The 20,822-nt window shown below is 53.0% G+C and overlaps 1 protein-coding gene across 2 annotated transcripts; it reads right to left on the bottom strand.

Annotated features, from left to right (window-relative positions):
* Positions 1-410: 410 nt before the first annotated feature.
* On the bottom strand, positions 411-20,309 carry PHF10 (PHD finger protein 10). Of its 2 annotated transcripts, none has more exons than XM_080665422.1 (12): positions 20,122-20,309; positions 16,623-16,729; positions 13,540-13,670; positions 12,614-12,697; positions 11,584-11,717; positions 11,338-11,487; positions 10,081-10,190; positions 8,437-8,590; positions 6,706-6,861; positions 2,330-2,438; positions 1,864-2,052; positions 411-693 (listed from the first exon to the last, which is right to left on the bottom strand). In XM_080665422.1, the coding sequence occupies exons 1-12, from the start codon at positions 20,206-20,208 to the stop codon at positions 608-610; spliced, it is 1,497 nt and encodes a 498-aa protein (XP_080521548.1). In that variant the 5' UTR covers positions 20,209-20,309; the 3' UTR covers positions 411-607. The 2 variants fall into 2 exon arrangements, with proteins under 2 accessions (XP_080521548.1, XP_080521549.1); XM_080665423.1 differs by having other exon boundaries at positions 12,614-12,691; positions 20,122-20,291.
* Positions 20,310-20,822: the final 513 nt, after the last annotated feature.

Below are 20,822 nucleotides of genomic sequence, written 5' to 3'. Positions count from 1 at the left end.
CAGAGCAGAGTCAGAGCGTGATAACATGACGGTACTTGTTAGAGTCTAAGAAGTTCCGGTGTTTAAGCAAGTCGCCACCCTTGGCAGAAGGGACCGACGCCCACACCCGCCCCGGTGGGAGGGGGCGGCCCGCCCAGCAGGTGTTCTGGGCGTTAATGGAGCTCCTCACCCAGCCGCTCCCTGTCGCAGCGGTGACTGTCATCTCCGCCTGCCTGTCCTGACTCTCCCATTACCATATCCTGTCGTGGTCCCCAGGGTAGGCCAGAAACAACAAAGACTAGGAAAACTTCGTAAAGATGATAGGAACTTTCAGGCTAATGGAGGAATAATTATTTCAAATGAAATTGCCTAATACTTCCCTCTGAATTTCTGAAGGCAGCCAAGATACTACGAAATAAAAAACCTTTTGGAAGGTGAACTATTTCTCTACCTGAAACTTGTCCCCCGGGTAAGAGTCGCTTATAGCAGAAATGAGTCAACTTGCAGATTCTAAGCACATGGTTCGTTTCAAAAATCTTTTATTGGCATAAAAATGAGAATTGGAAATAAGTTGGCACCAAATAATTCACTTAAATGCATATTACAATATTGGGGTCAAGAAACTATTTTATCCCTCTTTGCTGTTTTTCCCCCTTCTGCCCACTTTCCTGGGTGTTGGGGGAGCTCGCTGACAACAGTCACAAATCCAGCGACCTAGGAGAAAAATTGTTAGTTAATAGAGAATGAAATTTTTTAGGACTGAATTGTAAACCCATTGAGCTCTCCTTCCTTGGCTATCACTAATGCTGCTCCTCTGGACTTGTGGGAAGAAGGGCACTACTAAGTTCCTTCACATAAGGAGAAAAATGTAAACTCTGAAGATAATCAGTGTAACCAGCCAAGTGACATTCGGGGGGGGGGGTAAGGGGCGTGGGCAGAGCAATGCTATGAAGTGCTAGGAACCTTTAGAAGATCCTCATTCTTTCTGAAACCCAGCACTGCAGGCTCAGAAGTTCAGCAACTGACACCATAATATACACCTGTTACATCTCGCCTATTTCCAGCCCTTTCTCTGCTGCTCGCTGGCAGCTGTGTCTTAGCATCCTCTAGTCCTGGTGTGCAAGGCGGACACGGCTTCAAACTGACCGGGTGTCTGACAGCATGGCGATCAGCTGCCCTGGGGACCTGTCTGAATTACTGCAGGACTTCAGGTAGTTGTTTAAGTTGCTTGCTCTTAGTGATCCCCGGGAAGTGTAGTTCTGGGCATTCTTTCTTACAGCATCATACACAGTGTCAACTATGCAAGTAAGGTCTGACATTGCACAATTATGTGTGTATTGTTTCAGTCCAGACACTGGGATGTATCCTTCAACGTTGTGTTCATTCTAAAGTTACCTGGATTGTTATGCTGCTTCAGTTGATAGAAATCTGGGCTAATATGTCCAAAGGCATAGGAATCATTTTGTTAACTTTCTGTGTCCATGACATGAAAATAAAATCAAGGCTTTGAAATAAAGGGAGGCTGTTGCTTCAGCTATTTTAGTAGAAAAACAGTGGCTCATTCTGTACATGGAGCTCTACACCAAACATGGACTAGTCACCCTGACACCACACGTGTCCTTGGCTGGGAGGGCCAGGCACGGACAGCAGGTGGACGTGCCTAATACTTCCCTCTGAATTTCTGAAGACAGCCAAGATACACGAAATAAAACACCTTTTGGAAGATGAACTATTTCTCTACCTGAAACTGGAGGGGGCGGGGGGGGGGGGGGGGCGGGGGATGTCACAGCACAGGCCCGCATGTCACTGGTGTGTGTGCCGCCTTTCAAGTCGGGGCTGGGAGAACCCCCTCGAAGGGGGCGGCCTTTTGTCCGGGATCTTTACCTGATGGGATAGCACTGAGGCCCACACAAAACGTGTGGTAGCCTCTGTCACACACATCACAGAACATCATTTCCTCTTCATGGTGGGGCTGTCCACATATAATGCAAGTTTTACATTCCATACACTGCCAGGGGTAGGTCTTAATCATAGAAACAAGCTCCGTGGTCATATCCAGGCAAGAAGGATGGCCTAAACCAAAATCAGTATTAGTAGAAGTCACCAGTTCACAAGGGAATGTTTAACTTAAAATGGCATAATAAAGTGCTAGTTGCTTTGTGATTTCTCAAGAATGGCTACGATGGTTAAGATCGTCAAAGAGAAATGAAAATGCAGAGCTGAAGAAAATGCATGGACTTAATCTACGCCTTACAAATTACCCTTTAACACCTGGTAATTCTCTGGTGCAAGTCTAGCTGACAACTAAACAAACGGGTGGTTCAAGCGCCAAGTAGACGGTGGTACTTACCACTGTTCTCACACTGGGAGCAGTGTATAAGAGGTTCAGCCTTCCCTTTCTTGTTGGACTCCTTACCCTTCAGACAAATTCCACATAGAGCATTGGGAATGACCTTTGGCTGGAAGGGTAGAAGAGGGCTATAAATTCATGCCAGAAGAACCTGCTATGGGTTCAAAAGGAATTCTGTCACTGTATTGCCTTAACTTTATTTTGGTGACTCGCTGCTGGGGACCTTTTTCCAAGACATAACTTGACTAAGCCTCAGATTTCATCCTAAACTGTCAGCGGGGATCCCGCGTCAGGACTCCTGGGGCCTTCTACGCCCTGGACAGCGAACCAGAGGGAAGACTAAAACCAGCCCAGAGGCACTATTCACTGAGGAGGAGACCCAAGTCCCCGTGGCCCTTCCCACTCCGCCGGCTCACTGTAGAGGAGACAAGTGTGAGCAGCTTACGCACTAGTTTTGTTTAAACACATTTGCCCAAGTTGTAAAACTGCATCTATAAAATCTAAGTTACAAAACCAAGGTTTTAAATTTTTTTTATTGAAAGACGGCTCATGCAGACCGTCATGTGCACAAATGTTTGTGGAAAACCAAGTTGTGAGATTATTTCCTTTGCACATCTAATAAATAATAAAAGAGCCCACATTGAGGGGCAAAGCATTCAGTATCTATAAAAATAAAAGGGTAATATGCTAATTAGACCGGATGTCATTCCAGATGTCCTTCCTGACGAAGCTGGGGCCCGAGGGAAGCCAGCCCGGGTCCTGGGTGCCAGAGGCGGCCCAAGGGAAGCCAGCCGGGTCCCGGGTGCCAGAGGGAAGCCGGAGCCGGCAGCTGGGGGAAGGAAGGCCTACTCTTGCATGAATTTTCGTGCACTGGGCCTCTAGTAAGATATAAAACAACGTTTTCAGACAAGGAAATAATTATCTCTTAAACACACAGGCACCCTTATATTTTGAGCCCATACACTTCTCATATCCGAAGCATGCTCAATCCAATGGAGGCATCTGGGCTTTTAAAGAATCGGCGCCCTGGGAGCGGCAGAGCAGGGCAGGGCACTGCACCCAACACCACCGGTGGGAGCCGCTGAACGCAGCCTGGGCGGGGCACGAGGCGCACTCGCACTCGATGCAGGTAAGCGACGGGAGAAAAGGAAGAGGCAATATGGCCGCGTGCCAATGGGGCGCATCCATGTACGTACATGGAGAGAAAAGTTATTTTAAGTGGATTCGTTAAATTTCTGTTTTACTCCAGCCTAGCCAGATGCGTCTTGCATCTCCCGAAGTGACTGAACCACAGAGAAGAGAAGCCCCACAGAACTCCGACTTTGCATGTAGTATTCCATCTCTGGCACGGCTCACCGCTACCCTCAAACCTGTTCACCTACGCAATTTGTTCTTAATTTACATTATTTAAGCATTTTCACTTTTCAAATTGTCTTTCTTTGCAAAAGATGACAGAGGCATTCAAAAATAATTTTTGTCTTATTTATTTTAAAAAGTCAACCTTATACATAAATATAATAAAAACAGTGACTCTACACAATCACAAAAAGCTCTACAAGATAATAAATATGGAAGTAAAACACACATATAAAACTTGACCGTTAACTGACCTACACCTCCTGTGTGTCTTTATACCCTGCTCCCCAGCGAGGGTCCTGTCACAGGCCCGCACCTCGGCCTCGCGTGTGGTGCCCTCTGCGGTCACGGCTACATTCTAAGCCTCCGGCTCTCAGTCTCCCCTGCTTCAGTGAAAACAGCCAGGAAGTGCACCCAGGACAAGTGCAGGTTCGGTTACGGTCAGACCTGTCACTGCCATAACACACAGCGGCCAGCAACCCTCAATCTACCAAGATAAGAACCATCCGTCGGCTCCGTCACCGGCACGAATGTGAAAGTGACGCTTATTTAACACTCGCAGTTCAGGTCGGACACGGCACTGGACGGGCCCTGACGGCGCCAGTCCAGGAAGGAGCTGCACGACACTGAATTCTAAAAGGAGAGCTCCTCACGGGAGACCCTTTGCGACGTCGAAAGGCTAGTCATTCACATTCTAGATCAATTCAAGTTCCACAATCACTGAAATACACATGAAGCACCTATGATAAAAGGGACACCCAGAAAACCCTAGGTTTAACTTCTAAGCTCAAACTCATGTATGTTAAACCCTTACAGTTTTCCTTACCCGACAGTCTTCATCTCGAAAACAGAGAGACGGGGTGGAGGGAGAGGAAGGGGAGGAGACGGTGGGGGGGGGGGGGGGGAGCACACGAGAGGGCGCTTCCAGCACTTTCCGAGATGCCGCCAGGCTCAGCATAGAAACGCGTGGTTCCCTCGGCCTCGCAGGCCGTAAGAAGCCCGTGTCTCCGCCAGGACTTGGCCGGCGACGGCAGTCGCTAGCTGGGAGGCGTCTCAGTGACTGTGGATTCAGGGGGCAGGGCGGGCAGTGGGCAGAGCCCCCCGAAGAGCAATGAACAGAACACCCCTGGCATGTCTGACGGTAAGTCGGTTCCACAGTAACTGCCGCAACCTGAGCGTCACCACGGGTAAGAAAATTAACACGCATCCCAACAGTTCTTAGCACGCCCACTAAGGGCTCACGGTGCACCTGCTCTCCTGCTTCAACAGGGACCGAAGGCAAGCGAGACTCACGGGAGCACTCAGTTTAATCTGCACGTGTAACACGGGCTGAGTCCTAGCACGCATGCCTTCATCTCGGTTACTGTGACCTGAACAGCACTGTCCTGCACGTGAAGGGCAAGCACGAGTGACTGTGATCAGGCAAGACATCGGGTGCATTTAAACGTTTGTATCCATGACCTTCGGCGTGAAGCACCCTAATACGTAGGCACATCTTGGCTTATTAATACTTTTCATAGAGGTTAACTTTTCATAAGCGTGTTCACATCAGGGTATTGAGTCCAAACACCGGCTGTCCCAGACTGTGAAACGCTGACGCGGTTCGGTCCGGAGATCCCGTGCGTGTTCCGCAGCCAGGCTCCCACGAGTACCCGACGGAGGCGCCTGTGCCCTCCCACGGTCAGCCACGACAGCACGGTCTCCAGTCCAGCTCCACCAACACCCCGGCCACGACCCCCACACACTGACCGTCTCCGTCCACGGCCAGCGCGCTCACGGCCCTTCCCCAGCCCGCCGCCCACGTGTGGCCCCGGCACGCTAACTTCCCAAACCTAATCTTTGGAGTTCATTTGCTTTTAATGATTTAAGCGCTAACTTACACCTTTAGTTTAAAAATGATATAAGCTATCTATGTGCACACAAGTATAAAAATCACACAGCCACTGCCTGTCCACGGCCTGGAAGCCGGCCCTGCGGGGTGACGCCGAACTCTCTGCCCCCGGCTGAGAAACACGAGTGTGTGAATTGATCACATAAAGGCATTTTCTAACTAAGTGTGGGACACACTGCTCCGAGCTGCCTCTCACTTCAGGGCAAGGCCGTGTGCGGAGCGTCCGGCCGCCGCGGGCCGAGGCTGGGGCTCCTGGGACCTGCTCTTCTCCCTCCAGTCCCAGCTCTGACGCAGGACAGCGCTACAATTCTACTCGGCAAAACTTCCGACCACCGCACTCCCAACAGCCCTTCAAACACCTTCCTAACCACAGCAAAAAGCCTATCCTGACTCATTCCAGGCCCAAACAACTGTGTATCTTACTCTCACCACCCAAAACGTGAAACTGCAGCTACTCCCGTTGGTGGTTTCCTGAATCCCCACCCACAAACCGCCTGACCCTCCGAAGGGGGAGGGAGGAGGCATCGCGGAAATGACACAAACAGGATCGCCGACAGCCTGCTGCCTCACTCTGAGGGCAGCCAGACCAAGAACTCCACAGGCACCCCGAGCCGGCTGCCGCAGGAAACACCGCTCTACAGGCTCTTGCGAAGCTAACACCACGGCTGCAGTCAGTCTTACTACCTTCCGTCAGAGCCAGCGGAACCTGGCGAGTGGCTGAGCCATCCAGGGCACAGCAGGCCTTCCTCGACGGAGGCCTGCGCAGGTGCCCCTTCTCCTACACACGAGGGGTCGCACGATGTCCGATAGTTACGGCCTTTACTCCGAGGAGACAGTGTAAAGTTCTGCCTAGAAAATAATTTTTAAAAAACCCATACTTGCCTGCTTATTATTTAAAAGCAAATTAAAAGGTTCTCTTATAAGCTGTACACATACAGAAAACAGAAGCTAAACCACAGCCAGAGTGACAGGAAGCCACCAGGAGAGAGCCGACAGGAGGAGCGACAGCACAGGCCAGAGGGGCGAGCGCGGCGGCAGGCAGCGGCTCCACCACGCGGAGGTTCAAAGGCAAACATTTCGGGGAGAGGCTGGTCGGGAAGGAAGCTGGTCAGGGGCTTTTCTCTTCTACCTTGTACCCAGGGGCGGACTTGGACAGCACCGAGCGCTTGGCAGCGTCCTTCCTCGGGGTGGCCGCTTTGTCCTTGGGCCGCGGTCTCCCCGGGAGAGGCTCCTCCTGGCTGTCGGGAAGGCCTTCGCCCTCGGACACGTTGCCGGAGGAGCTGTCCTGCGGGGCAAAGGCACAGTCCTTGGAATTCACGCAGGTTTGAGGGCATTGTGAAAACCACAGAACACATTCCAAGAATCGTTAACGTTCCATCGACTTAAAAATCAAGGTAATTCTAAACGTAAGCAGCGCTGTCTGGCGGAGACTCACGGTGAGCCAAGGCAAGCGTCACGCACCTGTCTCATCAGCACGTCTCCACGGGGACAGCGCCGCGCCAGGCCACGGGAGCATGCTCGTTCCATGCAAAAGTATCGCTTAGAAAAGAAACTTCCAGACATGCATGGGCATTCTCTGAGGGGCAGGGGTCACGGAGCGAGCTCAGCCCGCACACACGTGGCTTCCTGGCAGAGGTGCGGGGCCAGGTCACTGACAGAGTTTCGATACTGAGTTTAGGAGTTCAGTATCTGACCACTTAATTCACTTTTTAACTTAATACTTTCTGCTTAAAGTGGCAATGCCATGTCCATACGACGAAGCCTGGAAATTAAAACACCATGTCTGCACACGCAGACACCCAGTCACTCACAACACACGAGCCTTTACAAAACTATTGGACTGCCCTGTGTGGACGTGTGTGGACGTGTGCCTTACTTTTTAAGTGTTACGTGCATTTCGTCACATAGTTACGTGTTCTCTGGACTGCGTTTCTATCACGTAAGTGTACACGTTCCCCCACTGGGAACATGAGATGCATCTCTAATTTCCACAGTAAAAAATACTATTCACACGCCAATGGACATCTGTTTTCTAATTAAATTTTGTCAGCATCTGACCGGGTCCTCTGGATACAGTTTAGTGCAGTGGTCGGCAAACTGCGGCTCGCGGGCCGCGGTTTGCCGCTGTGTTGACCAATGAGTTTGCCGACCACTGGTTTAGTGTATTTGCGATGGATCGCATGCTGCGGAAGTTGTTGATCTTGGCATCACGGGTCGCCGTGCCCTCCGAAATGCTGGATTACTTACACCCCGACTAGCAGCGCGGTCTAGAGTCAACGAGGCGTGCCCTCGCCAGACGGCGCGACAGGAGGAGGGGAGTCCCTGCGCTAACTGGGCAGCCTCCTCTTTGTAAACACGCTGGTCACTAACCGTGTTTCAGCAGCCACTGCCCGCCGAACGGCAGCGCCTGTCGGGCCCCGGGGCCGCGGAGAAGCAGGGAGGAGTGAAGTCGGAACCTGTCCTTCGCTCCACAGCACACCCACTGCCCCACGGACCTGCCAACGCCCTTCGCTGGGAAAAACTCACCCAGGAAAACCTACCCGCGTAACACGTGACCCGGAATCGTAGCGCTTCCCTAAAGGAGCCTGAAATGACCACTTAAGCAATAGGCTCACCGGGAAGGGCCCCACCAGACAGCGCGGTGCGGCGGTAACCGGTGCGGCACCCCGCCTGCGCGGCTGTGGCAACGACAAGGCCACGGTAAACATGAAGCTTCCAGAGGCCACGCGGCTCGGCCACATGCAACTGCCATTTTCAGAAAGACGACGGCGACACCCGTGGGACTTCACGTCCCAGGCAAGCAACTAGCACACCTGGTTCCAAGGGAGGGGACCCGCCTCCCAAGGACAGGGGTTCTCACCGAAGTGCCCTTGTTCCTCCTCTTCTCGTCACCTCGCCCGTCCTCGGCGTCGTCCGAGTCGCCGTCGCTGTCGAGCGCGGGGAGCTCCGGGTCCAGCGGCGGCTCGTAAAGGGCCGTGTTCAAGGGCAAGTAGCGCAGCTCGTCCGGCGAGTACCTGGAGGCAAGATGTTCAGTTCCCTTCCCTGCGAACGGGAGCGGCTCCCCTTCGAGCTGTGAAGAGAGCCTGAACCTTCTTGACGAGCCCCAATGCTTGTGAAGAACGATTAGGACATAAATAAGACTTCCCTTTGATGACCAAGGAGGGACAATAAATAAAAAACATGAACAGGTGTCCCCAGCCTCAGTGTAAAACACGCGCTAATTCTTAATTCCCAAACGATGCCTCCTTCACCCTCAGCCCCAAATACAGCAAAACGAAAATGCCAGCAGGCAGGGGAAGCGGCAGCAACACGGATCCTACAGACACTGCAACCCCCGCAACCCCCCGCCCAGGCCCCGGCCCGTGAGCTCTCCATTTCACATGCAGAGCGGGACACGGAGGGTCGAGTGACCAGCCCGTGTGAGTCGTGGCAGTGCCTGGTCCACGATACCCATTAAGAAAGCACGCAGGCCCAGTGTGCTCAGGGGCTGAGCATCCACCTAGGAACCAGGAGGTCAGGGTGTGAGTCCCGGTCAGGGCACAGGCCCGGGTTGTGGGCTCGATCCCCAGTGGGGGGCGTGCAGGAGGCAGCCGATGGATGCTTCTCTCTCTTACTGATGTTTCTCTCTCCCTCTCCCGCTCCCTCCCTGAAATCAATGAAATAAAATAAAAAGGGGAAAAAAAGAACAACTTTCAGCAGCAAGTTATGTGAAGCGATCTGGGAAGCATGTTCCAGGAGATGGAGTCTCCATTTCACCGGCACGGGGTGGACGGCACAGCCGGCTGACCACACCCGGTGGGCCCTCCCTTCGCTCAGCAGCGGGCACCGCACCAGCCTCCCCCTCAACGAAGACATCACCCAAAGCACACGGCTCGGTTCCCAGAAGTCTGTAAAGGTTTTGCTGACCCGTGACTTCAATGTGACAGCACGATCACATCGTCCGCCGTCTATTTAAACACCGCTCTCCCATGCACCTTCTCTGTCCTAACGCATCGGGCCTAACGCCGAAGGAGAGGCCGCGGGGCTGACACACGTCCCTGTCAGTGCTGGTCCTGGTCGCACCCGGGCAGGGCGGGAGATGCAGTGGAGAGGGGCCAGGCCAGGGCAGGGCAGGGGTGTGGCTGCAGCCGGGGCGTGCCCACCCCGCGTGCCCTGGGCAGGCCAAGCCCTGGCTTCTCCAACTTTATCTGCACGAGGCCCGGAGGCTGCTGAGAGAGGAGCCCCGGACGGGGCTGTGCCCGCGCCGGCCTTCCCCTCCCTTGCTCGTGACTGCAGCGCTGCGGGGCAGTCACACGCTCCGCTCCGGGGAGCCTGCCCACGGGACAGGAAGCGCGCCAGGAGCACATGCTCCGCCTGAAAGCAAATCCTGGCTGAAGGGCGTTCCCACCAGACCCCGGAGGCAGAGCCCGGACACGGACCTGGGGGGTGAGAGCGAGCCCTGCAGGGCGTCCGGGGTCTGAGGTCCCCCAGCACCTCCTGCGCACGGTCAAGAGCCACTGCCCACCTTTTGTAATACTCCTGGAACTGTCCGGGGATGAGGGCCACCGGGTAGGAGCTGACCCTGGTCCGCTCTGTTGGTAACACCTTGTACTTCCCTTGAGGCACCTGGATGACCTGGGGGACGGGGAGAGCAACACCAAACTGAGCCCCGGCCAGGGCCCAGGCCGAGGAGAAGGCCCTCGCCGCCGCCTCCCCGAAGCTCCACCAGACGGCGCATGAGGAGCTCCGCCGGGGACCGTGGCGTCTCCCGTTCTGCGGGGGCTCGTCCCTCTCCCGCGGCCGCTCCCTCCCCTCAGCCCCGCTCCCGAGGAAAGGCACACCACCCCCTTCACAGCCCTATGGCCCGCTCCCTCCCCTCAGCCCCGCTCCCGAGGAAAGGCACACCACCCCTTTCACAGCCCTATGGCCCGCTCCCTCCCCTCAGCCCCGCTCCCGAGGAAAGGCACACCACCCCCTTCACAGCCCTATGGCCCGCTCCCTCCCCTCAGCCCCGCTCCCGAGGAAAGGCACACCACCCCCTTCACAGCCCTATGGCCCGCTCCCTCCCCTCAGCCCCGCTCCCGAGGAAAGGCACACCACCCCCTTCACAGCCCTATGGCCCGCTCCCTCCCCCTCAGCCCCGCTCCCGAGGAAAGGCACACCACCCCCTTCACAGCCCTATTGCCCGGCTGCTCCCAACCTCTGCAGCTCAACATCCTGGTCTGTGAAATGGAAGTAACACCACGTCCAACCTCACAGACAGTGCGAGGTCAGTGAACTGATATGGAAATCTGACAGCCACCCTCGGAGCACACAGGAGGCATCAGTCCCCTCAGTAGAATGTACTCCACAAAGCAGACACTGCACACGGCACACACGCATGCACATGCGCGCACAAGCACACACACACACTGTCAAATATCCATATATGCACATGCATGCACACACATCCATGCACATACATGCATGTGCACATGCACACAAGCATGCACGCACTACAGAAACGTACGTACACACATGCACACACGTAGTCACACCCATACGCACGTGTGTACACGTGCATACATGTACACATACGCACATGTGCACAGCTGCACAGGCATGCGCATGTGCACACAAACACACGCGTAACCTTAGCATCATCAGGCCATCCTTAACAATGATAGCCTGAGTTCTGGGGAGAAGGACCGGCTGCTGGCACCGAACGGGACAGGGACAAGCAGGCACAGGGGCCCGGCAGCAGCCACGGGAAGCGAGGTGCAGGGCTGAGGGGGGCTCCTACGTGCGTCTGTAAGTCAAAGTACGCTCTCCTCTCCTCCATGCGCTCCCGGTTCAGGTTGCTGTTGAACTCGGCGGCTTTCTTGGCGGCTTTCTTAATATACTCGGGCACTTTGCTGGCTTCGACCTTCTGCGTATTCTGTTGCTGCATTTGCTGAAATGGAAACATTGCAGCTGGAAGTCACATGTACCTTTACCAAGCATCATTCTCCCCAGACACGCAAACGATGCCCGTCACCTCGGTACTCACAGAATACTCTTTGTAGTGGTCCGTGATGCGCTGGCGTTCTTTCTCTTGCAGAATAACTGAATACTCGGCATGTTTTGCTGGATATTCTTTAATCATTAAGTCAATCACTTCGTCACTGCGTAATGCTGTCAAACCTGTTTTAGACCAAAAACAGGTTAAGAAAACCAATTAAGACTAAGTGAGCAAAAACACTTTTTAAAACGTGCTTCTCATTCAAACTACTCTGCACATACACGGCTTCCATCAACCAAGCAAAACATTTCAACACATTTGAGAATAATAAAAGTAAATTCATAATATGAAGTCAAACAATTAAAGAGAAATAAATTACCAACGTTGCCAAGGCAAAAAAAAACACCCATTTCTCTGCCAGATGTTTCTTTTGTAAGATCTTATGTTCTATAAACACATATCCCTTTACCAGAACAATGGCTAAATGACCATGTATACTAACGAGTGGCAACAGCATAGGATGTCAGATGAAAAAAACTAAGAATTTTCAATATATTACAGTTCTTAGTCTCCAAATTTGATCAACTAAATTTCACCAAACGCACTGGCACACATCACAAGTCCTACAGGCAATTTCCACAACGCACAGCACCAGATTACAACTGCTGCTGAGATAAAGGCCCCCGTTTGCATTACAGGTGCCGCGCTGCATTGAAACGTCTGCAAAAGGAAGTTACAAGCACAGCACGGAGGGAGCTCTTCAGAACTAAAAATGGAACAAAATGTGCCTTTCAAGAGAGATGGATCAATACTTCTAAAACGTACTGAACAAATCTTGCACATGAAACACACACGCTTCAACACGTATGTGACTGCTATTAGAAAATGGTACTGTTACCAAGTACACCCTTCTCCTTTTTATTTTATCAGTAACCAAAAATAAAGCACATAATTAGGCATTAAAATAACTCAATGTGTTTTATTAATGTTGTGAGACATTTTAGGAAGAAAGATAAACACTCAGCCAGTGTCACCCCATAGATACGCCACTTCAGAACCTCACGGGCGTGCTCCTCACCTAGGGTGCACTGTGTCTCCGTGATGACGTTCAGCTCCCGCAGGTAGAGCTTCTCCTTGTGAGACAGGTCTCTGCGCTCTAAATCTCCAGAGGAAAGGGAGACAAAGGGCCGTTAAAAGCGGTTGTTTGCATGTGTAACACTTTTAAAAGCTAAAAACTTTTCAAAATTATTAAAAAGTTAAAATAGTCAAAGACTTTAAAAAGCACCTCATGTTATATATTCCAAGTGTTATTAAAGAGAATACACAGAAACAATCTTTAAATTCAAGAAATAAAATTTAAAATGAAACTCAAAATAGAGTAACTCAAAGCAAAAAGGTGCATCACCACCACTCCCGTTAACACAGCTGAAGGGTAGCCCTTCCCGAATTCAGACCCTGTGCGTGTCCGCAGCCGCCTCCTTTCCTCGGGATGAGAAGCAATGGGCAAGAACAAAAGCCCTTGCTCCTGTTGCTATAAAATTATTGTTCTAGCCCTGACCGGTTTGGCTCAGTGGATAGAGCGTCGGCCTGCGGACTGAAAGGTCCCAGGTTCGATTCTGGTCAAGGGCATGTACCTTGGTGGTGGGCACATCCCCAGTAGGGGGTGTGCAAGAGGCAGCTGATCGATGTCTCTCTCTCATCGATGTTTCTAACTCTCTATCCCTCTCCCTTCCTCTCTGTAAAAAATCAATAAAATGTATCTTTTTTAAAAAAAATTATTTTTCTAAAAGTTTCCCCAGGAAATTTATCGCCCTCATTTTGCTCTTAAATCATTTAGAAGGCCAAGGAACAAGCTGCTGGACAGAGAGGTGCTGGGAGGCCGGAAGGGAACGGAGATGGGCCAGCAGAGGAACACAGCACGTGGATAATCCACACTCAGCCTAACAAAGATACCACATTCGCTACACGTCAGACGCGCCCCGTTACGGGAATGAGACTCGGTACCTGGGTACTTCCGTTTGAAGGAGGTCACCCCCAGGTACTCGCTGACCTGCTCCTGGAGCATGCAGTACTCCCCCGTCTCATCGGGCGGCCACTTGTACTCGATCAAGTTTTCTGCGGGGTAGTAGCTAAAGCTAGACACAGACACACGTTATGCCTGACATGTGGCTTCTGTTCCACGTTATTTTTAAGGTTATCTATGTTTCCGCCTGGCCAGCGTGGCTCAGTGGTTGAGCACTGACCTATGAACCAGGAGGTCAGGGTTCGATTGATTCCTGCTCAGGGCACGTGCCCGGGTTGCGGGCTCGAGCCCCAGTAGGGGGCGTGCAGGAGGCAGCCGGTCAGTGATTCTCTCTCATCACTGATGTTTCTTTTCTATCTCTCTCTCCCTCTCCCTTTCCCTCTGAAATCAATAAAAATACATTTACAACAAAAAAGAAAGAAACATCCATCGACTGCCTCCTGCACGCCCCCCACTGGAAATGGAGCCCTAAATCCTGGGCATGTGCCCTGAACCGGAATCAAACCCGCAAGCTTGCGGTGCACAGGATGCTGCCCAACCAACGGAGCCACACCAGCCAGGACTGAAAAACTATTTTCATTATCTAATTCTCAGTCTCCTATAACATTGCAATACAAAGACATTCCCAGGGTTTCGTATGTTATCACAGGAAATCACGCAGCGGGTGGAGGGAGAGGAAACAGCCAAAACGAATGGACGACGGGAACGCTCCTCTCTGCACCCCACCAAGAGCCAAGCCCGAGAGGGCGTTAAGGCCAAGCAGAGTGGGGGCACCCGTTCCGAATTCCTTCTCGTGAGCTCGACGCCCTTGGCTGCTGTTTCACCCACTCAGGATATGAGGTGAGTCTCAAGAAGCTGAGAAAGCAGGACCCGAAAAGCCTATTTCTCAATAAACTGAAATAAACCATAATTATCTGCTCTCATTTGACACCACAAATCCAGAGGCGAAGACTGGACCTTGTCTGACGGGCAGTGCCCTGAGGCTCAGCCCCCATCCTCAACGGCAGGCAACAGCTTCCTGGACTCAGGCCGACCCGACTTCTGAATCTCATCAGCGGGTACCAGAGGCATGAGGGGACAGGACGTCAGGCATCAATCCAATAAAAAGAAATGAACAGAAAGAACATTTCTCCAAGGTGGTGCTGGGAAACGGGATATTGGGATGAAAAAATAGAAAATTGGACCCTTACCACATATTACATACAAAAATTACTTCAACAAATGGATCCACAACCTGAACATAAGAACCAAAACTAGGACACTCTTAGAAGTAAACAGAGGGGGTAAATGTTCACGGTCACAGACTTAGCAATAGATTCTAGATGGGATCCCAACAACACAAGCAAAAAAAAAAGGTAACGAGGAATTTGGCAAAATTTAAAAACTTGTGCATGAAAGGACGTAATCGACAGAATAAAAAGACAGCCCACAAAATGAGAGAAATTATTTGCAAATCGGGTACCTGATAAGGGATTAACATCCAGAATATATAAAAAACTGCAACTCAACAACAAAAAAAACAGCAATCCAATTTAAAAATGGGCAAAAAACTTGAACAGACATTTCTCCAAGGAAGATATACAATAGAGAATAAGCACATGAAATGATGCTCAACATCATTCGCCATTATGGAAGTTCAAATCATAATCGCAATGAGATTCCACTTCATGACTTTAAGATAGCTATTCTGAAAAAAAATGCCAGAAAGTAACTGCGGACCCTGAGGAAGATACCTACGAAGAAGGGCTTCTGGTGGCTTAACTGGCCTTAAATTAAAAAACATAAACCCAATTTAAAAAGAGCCTAGCAAACATTTCTGCACGGGGCCTCTCCTGCAAACCCCACATCGGGAGGAGCCTGCACGGAGCTGCCTGCCTGGTTCCTGCGCCTGAGCCAGCCCTTCGGAAGGTTTCCTGGAGCCCCATCTCAACCAACAGGACTGAGGCTTTCCCCGTCCTTCCTAGCGGGCCAGCTATATCCCTCACCTTCTTCACCGACCAGTCAGAGCATCTCTTGTTCTGCCCCATCAGGACAGTGACTTCTGGCCTAATCAATCTGTAAGGATTTGGAGCCCTCGTTTACATGAGGACAGAGCAACCAGGGACCAGGGGTGGGAATTCTGTCTCCATAAGCCAGCTTCCCTCTGCCTCAGGCTGCCACCAAAGACCGAGAACTGTGTTTCCCCCACCGAATGGTTTCCTGGAGGGGAGCCTGTTTGCACTGAATGAAGTTTCCTTCGCTGCACCCCAAACTGGGAATTCCTATTGGCATGGAATTGACACCAATGACCTTCGGCTGACATAAATGGCTAAGGATAGGAAATTGGAAACTGTGAACGCTCTTGATAGGAATATGAAATGGTGCATCTCCCGTGGCAAACGTAAGTTACCGTGTAATCTACCGGACTAGAGAACAGGACTCTGAACAGGTACCTATGTACCAGTGTTCACAGCAACATGATTACAACAAAAGGTGGGACGAGCCCCATGTCCGTCGGTGGATGGATGGATAAGCAAGCATGGTACCTCCACACAACACAGCGTAATTTAATTCAGCCTTAAAGAGAAGAGACGTCTAATACATGCTACCACACGGATGAGCTTTGAAGACATAAGCCAGACACAAAATGAATATTGTCTAATTCCACTTCCACCAGGTGCCTCAGATAAGCACATGCATAACGACAGTGCTGGTTGCCAGGGGCTGAGGAAGCAGGGAATGAGAATTCTTAGTGCTTGATGGTCATGGAGTTTCCGCTTTTGGTAGTGAAAGCGTTTTGGAAATGGGTGGTGGTGATGGCTAGAGAACACTACGAATGTAATGAATGCCACTGAACTAGACACTTTAAAACAGTTTAAATGGTGAATTTTATGTGCATTTTACCAAATTAAAAAAAACTGCACGGAGGACAAAAGCCACTGTGGGGTCACACCGTCACCGTGACAGACACACTCTACGATCTCTGGGAATGCCCTTTGCCAGGGCTGGGGGAGGAGGAGAGCGAGCTCAGGCCGAGAAGAGAAACACGTCACAGAACTGTTACCAAGCCATAAAGGGACAGTACCCGAGGTCCTGGCTGGAGGTCTCACAGCTCCTGGAGCTGTCTCCGGAGCCCATCCGCCTCCTTTTGGATGGCTGGGTCCCATCATTTGAATTATCTTCATTGTCATCCTAAACATTTTAAAGATTAAACACATAGTCAGAGAACAAATAATAAGGAAGGAAGGTTCTTCCCAGACTTGTTAAAAGACCCAAAGACTTTCGAAGGACAACGGGTTATACAAGTATTAACTTTCTATTATAATTAAAAAGAGGCCTAGAACGTGGCCTGGGCAAGACCTGGAAAAAGCTAAAAAGCTGATCTTCAATACAATTAAAAAACACACACACACAACCTTTCAATTTACCTCTAAATCTAAATCTACTTTTGCTTTCTTACCACCTGAGTTACAACCAAGGTTAAAATGCCTTCTAGTTTAAATGAACACATGAAATTGCTAAGATACTCAAAATTCAAGCAAGCCTCCTATCCCAGCTAAAAGTAAAGTATATGGGCCATTTAGTGTTTAATTCAAATTGCAGCTGGTGTACAGGACCATACTGACTGGCTGTTAGGTACTTACATCTCAGAGGACACACGACGGCTAAAAAGAGGTTACCCACCCTGTTACTTTTCTTCTTACGTTGCAAAAATTTAGCAAAAACCTCTATATATATAATAAAAGGGTACCCAGACCCAGACCCAGACCCAGAGCGGAGGGAGCCTGGTTCCACCTTCGGCCGTGGGTTATGTTGAGAAAGGGCGAGTAGCGACATTAAAATCTTTCTTCTAATTAATTTCCTTTCAATGTGCACAAATCCGTGCACCGGGCCACCAGTTACCTGATAAGAGTCATCACTCTCTATAGCAACTCCCTCCCCACACAAAAAAAGAGAGGCTTAAACAAATTTAAGTGACATCACCCGTTATGTGACAACTAGAGGCCCGGTGCACGAAATTCATGTGGGGGGGGAGGTCCCTCAGCCTGGCCTGTGCCCTCAAGCCGTCCGTCAGGGAGGCGGGAGAAGCTCCTGCCACACCACCACCGCTGCTGCGCTCGCCAGCCGTGAGCCCGGCTTCTGTCTGAGTGGCGCTCCATAGGAGCACACTGACCACCAGGGGGCAGCGCCTGCATTGAGCGTCTGCCCCCTGGTGGTCAGTGCACGTCATAGCGACCAGTCGTTGCGCCATTCCGTCAATTTGCATATTAGCCTTTTATTATATAGGATAATATCAAGGATGTAAGTTGGACCATTACATTAAGAAAATGAATGAGGTATCAAATGTCAGGAAATTCATTTACTCACATATTAGCTAAAGCTTAATGAAGACTTAAAAGGTATTTCTTTAAAAACCTTGGCAACGTAGCTGTCTACGACTAATACTGTTTGGTGAAATACCGTGCTCCTCTCGCTACATATTAAAGGAGAGGAACCCTGCAGAAGGCTGTGAGGAGGTAGTGAGGGCTCTGGTCAGGCAGCCAAGGCTGGGATGCTGGGAGCTGTCTGGACACGGCCCTGCACACGCTGAGTGGTTCTCCTCTGAGCCCCTCCTTCCGTGTGAAACTGAGACAACAGCGCCTGTGTCACTTGGCCGATGCAAGGACTAAATCAGTTCACACATGGGAAGCATTTAAGAGCAAGCTCTGGACAGGGGTCCTCAAACTTTTTAAACAGGGGGCCAGTTCCCTGTCCCTCAGACCGTCGGAGGGCCGGACTATAGTTTAAAAAAAAACAACTATGAACAAATTCCTATGCGCACTGCGGGGCCCGGGACGCGTCGGCTGCTAAGCAGGACAGGCAGCGGCACCCGGCGGGCCGGATACATGTCCTTGGCGGGCCGCATGTGGCCCACGGGCCGTAGTTTGAGGACGTCTGATCTAGCAAATAACCAAGTGCCCATTAAAGTGAGTTAATATAATTATGACGATAATTAGAAAGTCTCAAATGGCCCCCGCTGTTAGGAATTTGCTCAGATCCTTTCCCAAACGGTAAATATACAGAATATTCTCCTTTCAGTTCTTATAAAATAAGCATTCCATTAAAGAGCTCCATATAGACTATGAAGACAAGCAACCCAGTAGGCGATGGAGGACAGTCTAAATTTGTTCTCCAAAAATGGACAGTTAACTGTATCCTAATGGAAACAGGTCCTATTCAATACTTCAGGCAGAACGTCCTTTAAGCATTCAAACATCACTTTTTCTATTTTACTTCTGTCTGAGGTTTTAAAGGTTTTTGTGTCAATTTGTTTACATTTTCATTGGCTAAAAAAAATGGAAGCACTCAGAAGAGACCACAAGTTAAAAATGCGATGGCCTCGGCCCTGACCGGTTTGGCTCAGTGGATAGAGCGCCGGCCTGCGGACTGAAAGGTCCCAGGTTCGATTCCGGTCAAGGGCATGTACCTTGGTTGCGGGCACATCCCCAGTGGGGGGCGTTCAGGAGGCAGCTGATGGATGTTTCTAACTCTCTATCCCTCTCCCTTCCTCTCTGCAAAAAATCAATAAAATATATTTAAAAAAAGAGTTTAAAAAAAAGTGCGATGTCCTCAGAAAAGCTGAAACCCCAATTTCCCTTGTAGCGTTTTGAATTCGCTGCCGCCAACACGGGGCAAACGCGTTATGACATTAAAGGGAACGTGGGCAGCTGGCGTTTCCGAGGGAAGGGACATCGTCCCCAGCATCGTCCCCGCACCGGGTGGATGCACCTGGAGCGACGGGCGCGAGCCCTGACCCATCCAGAGGTCCGCGTGCCAAGGCGCCACGTCCACCCCATCGGACCCGGTGCCCCACCTGCAGGGAAGTGAGTGGGCCGAGCCCCGGCCTCAGGTGGGGTCCCGCGGCCGGACCAGCCCGCGGCCGGCGCTGCGCACGCGCGGGCCAGCCTCCCACGCGGGGCGCGGCTGCGCCGAGGGGCCCACAGCGCGGCCACTCTCGGCCCAGGAGACCCTCGGGAACGGCCTCGCCCGCAGCCCGGGGCCGAGGGGCGACCTGGCTCCCGGGCCGGGAACCCGCCCCCTGCCCGGCCCACGCGGGCTTCCGGGGCGCCGGGCGGAGCGTCACCGTCTCCCCCCGCCTCCCCACCACCTCAGCCTCACTTCGGGGGTCGCGCGCGGCAGCTCCGCGTCACTTCCTCCGCTCACCTCGGACTTTAAAACTCGGCGCTTTGCCTCCGGGCTCACGCGAACCACCGCTTACGGAAAGGGCGCCCCGGAAACACCGGGCGGTGGGTTAGTTTGGGGTCCTTTCGCGGCCGTGGCGGTTTGCAGGAGGAGCGCGGGGTTCAGGCCCGGAGGCGCCCGGCACCCAGGCTCGTCCCGCGGTCCGCCCGCCCGCGGCCTCCGGAAACGAGCTCCCACCGCCCCGGGCGCGCGAACCGCCCTAGAGGGCGGCCGGCGTGGGTCCCGCCTGTGGTTCGCTTGGCCGCGACGGGTGGCGGGTGGGGGACCCGGGCCCCTCGGTCGCCCCCGCCCGTCCCTCGCCTCCCGAGCGGCCCGCCCGATGCCCGGCCCCGCCTCCTCACCTTTGGGGACTGCGCTCCAGGGGTGGCCGGGTCGCTGTCGCACGGCCGCGGGGACAGTGCCGTCCCGGGTCCGGCCGCCGCCGCCATCAGCCCTAGCGCCCCGCGCCGCCGCCGCCTCCGCCGCCGCCGCCTCGGCCCAGCCGCCGCCGCCACCACCACAGCCGCGCGGGCCGCCCGCCGCCCCGGCCCCGCCCCCTCCGCCCGCCCGCCGCCCGGGGGCCGGCCCCTCCCGCCGCGCGCCCCGCGGGCCAGCGCCGCCACCACCGCCATGGCCGCCGCCAGCGCCGCGCGCCCGGCTCCGCACCCGCCCAGCCCCCGCTGCCGCCGGCTCCCGCCCGGCCCTGTTCCCGCTCCCGCCCGACTCCCGCTCTCCGCGCCGCCGCCCCGGCCGCCCGCTGCCCCCTCCGCCGCTGGGCCTGCAGCTACCGCCGCCCCGCCGCTCTGCAGCCCGAGCTCCTACGCCGCGCACACCCCGCCGCCCGCCGCCGCTCCCCGCGATGCGCCGCCCCACCTCCCGCCGCGCCCCCGGCCCCGGCTCCGCCCCCACCCCGCGCCCCCGGCCCGGCCCCGCCACACGTCAGCCCCGGGGTCCCCTCCCCTCGCTCCCCTCCCCCTGGCCCGCGTTCCCACGGCCGCCCCAGCCTGCCTTTGTTCTCTGCGGGCAGCCTGGCTCTGCTGCTCCTGAACCACCTGACAGCAAC

This window comes from Plecotus auritus (genome assembly GCF_963455305.1).
Source record: "Plecotus auritus genome assembly, chromosome: 4".
Taxonomy (NCBI): Eukaryota; Metazoa; Chordata; class Mammalia; order Chiroptera; family Vespertilionidae; genus Plecotus; species Plecotus auritus.
Note: the sequence above shows the minus strand (reverse complement) of the source record. Positions and strands in the feature narration are given on the sequence as shown.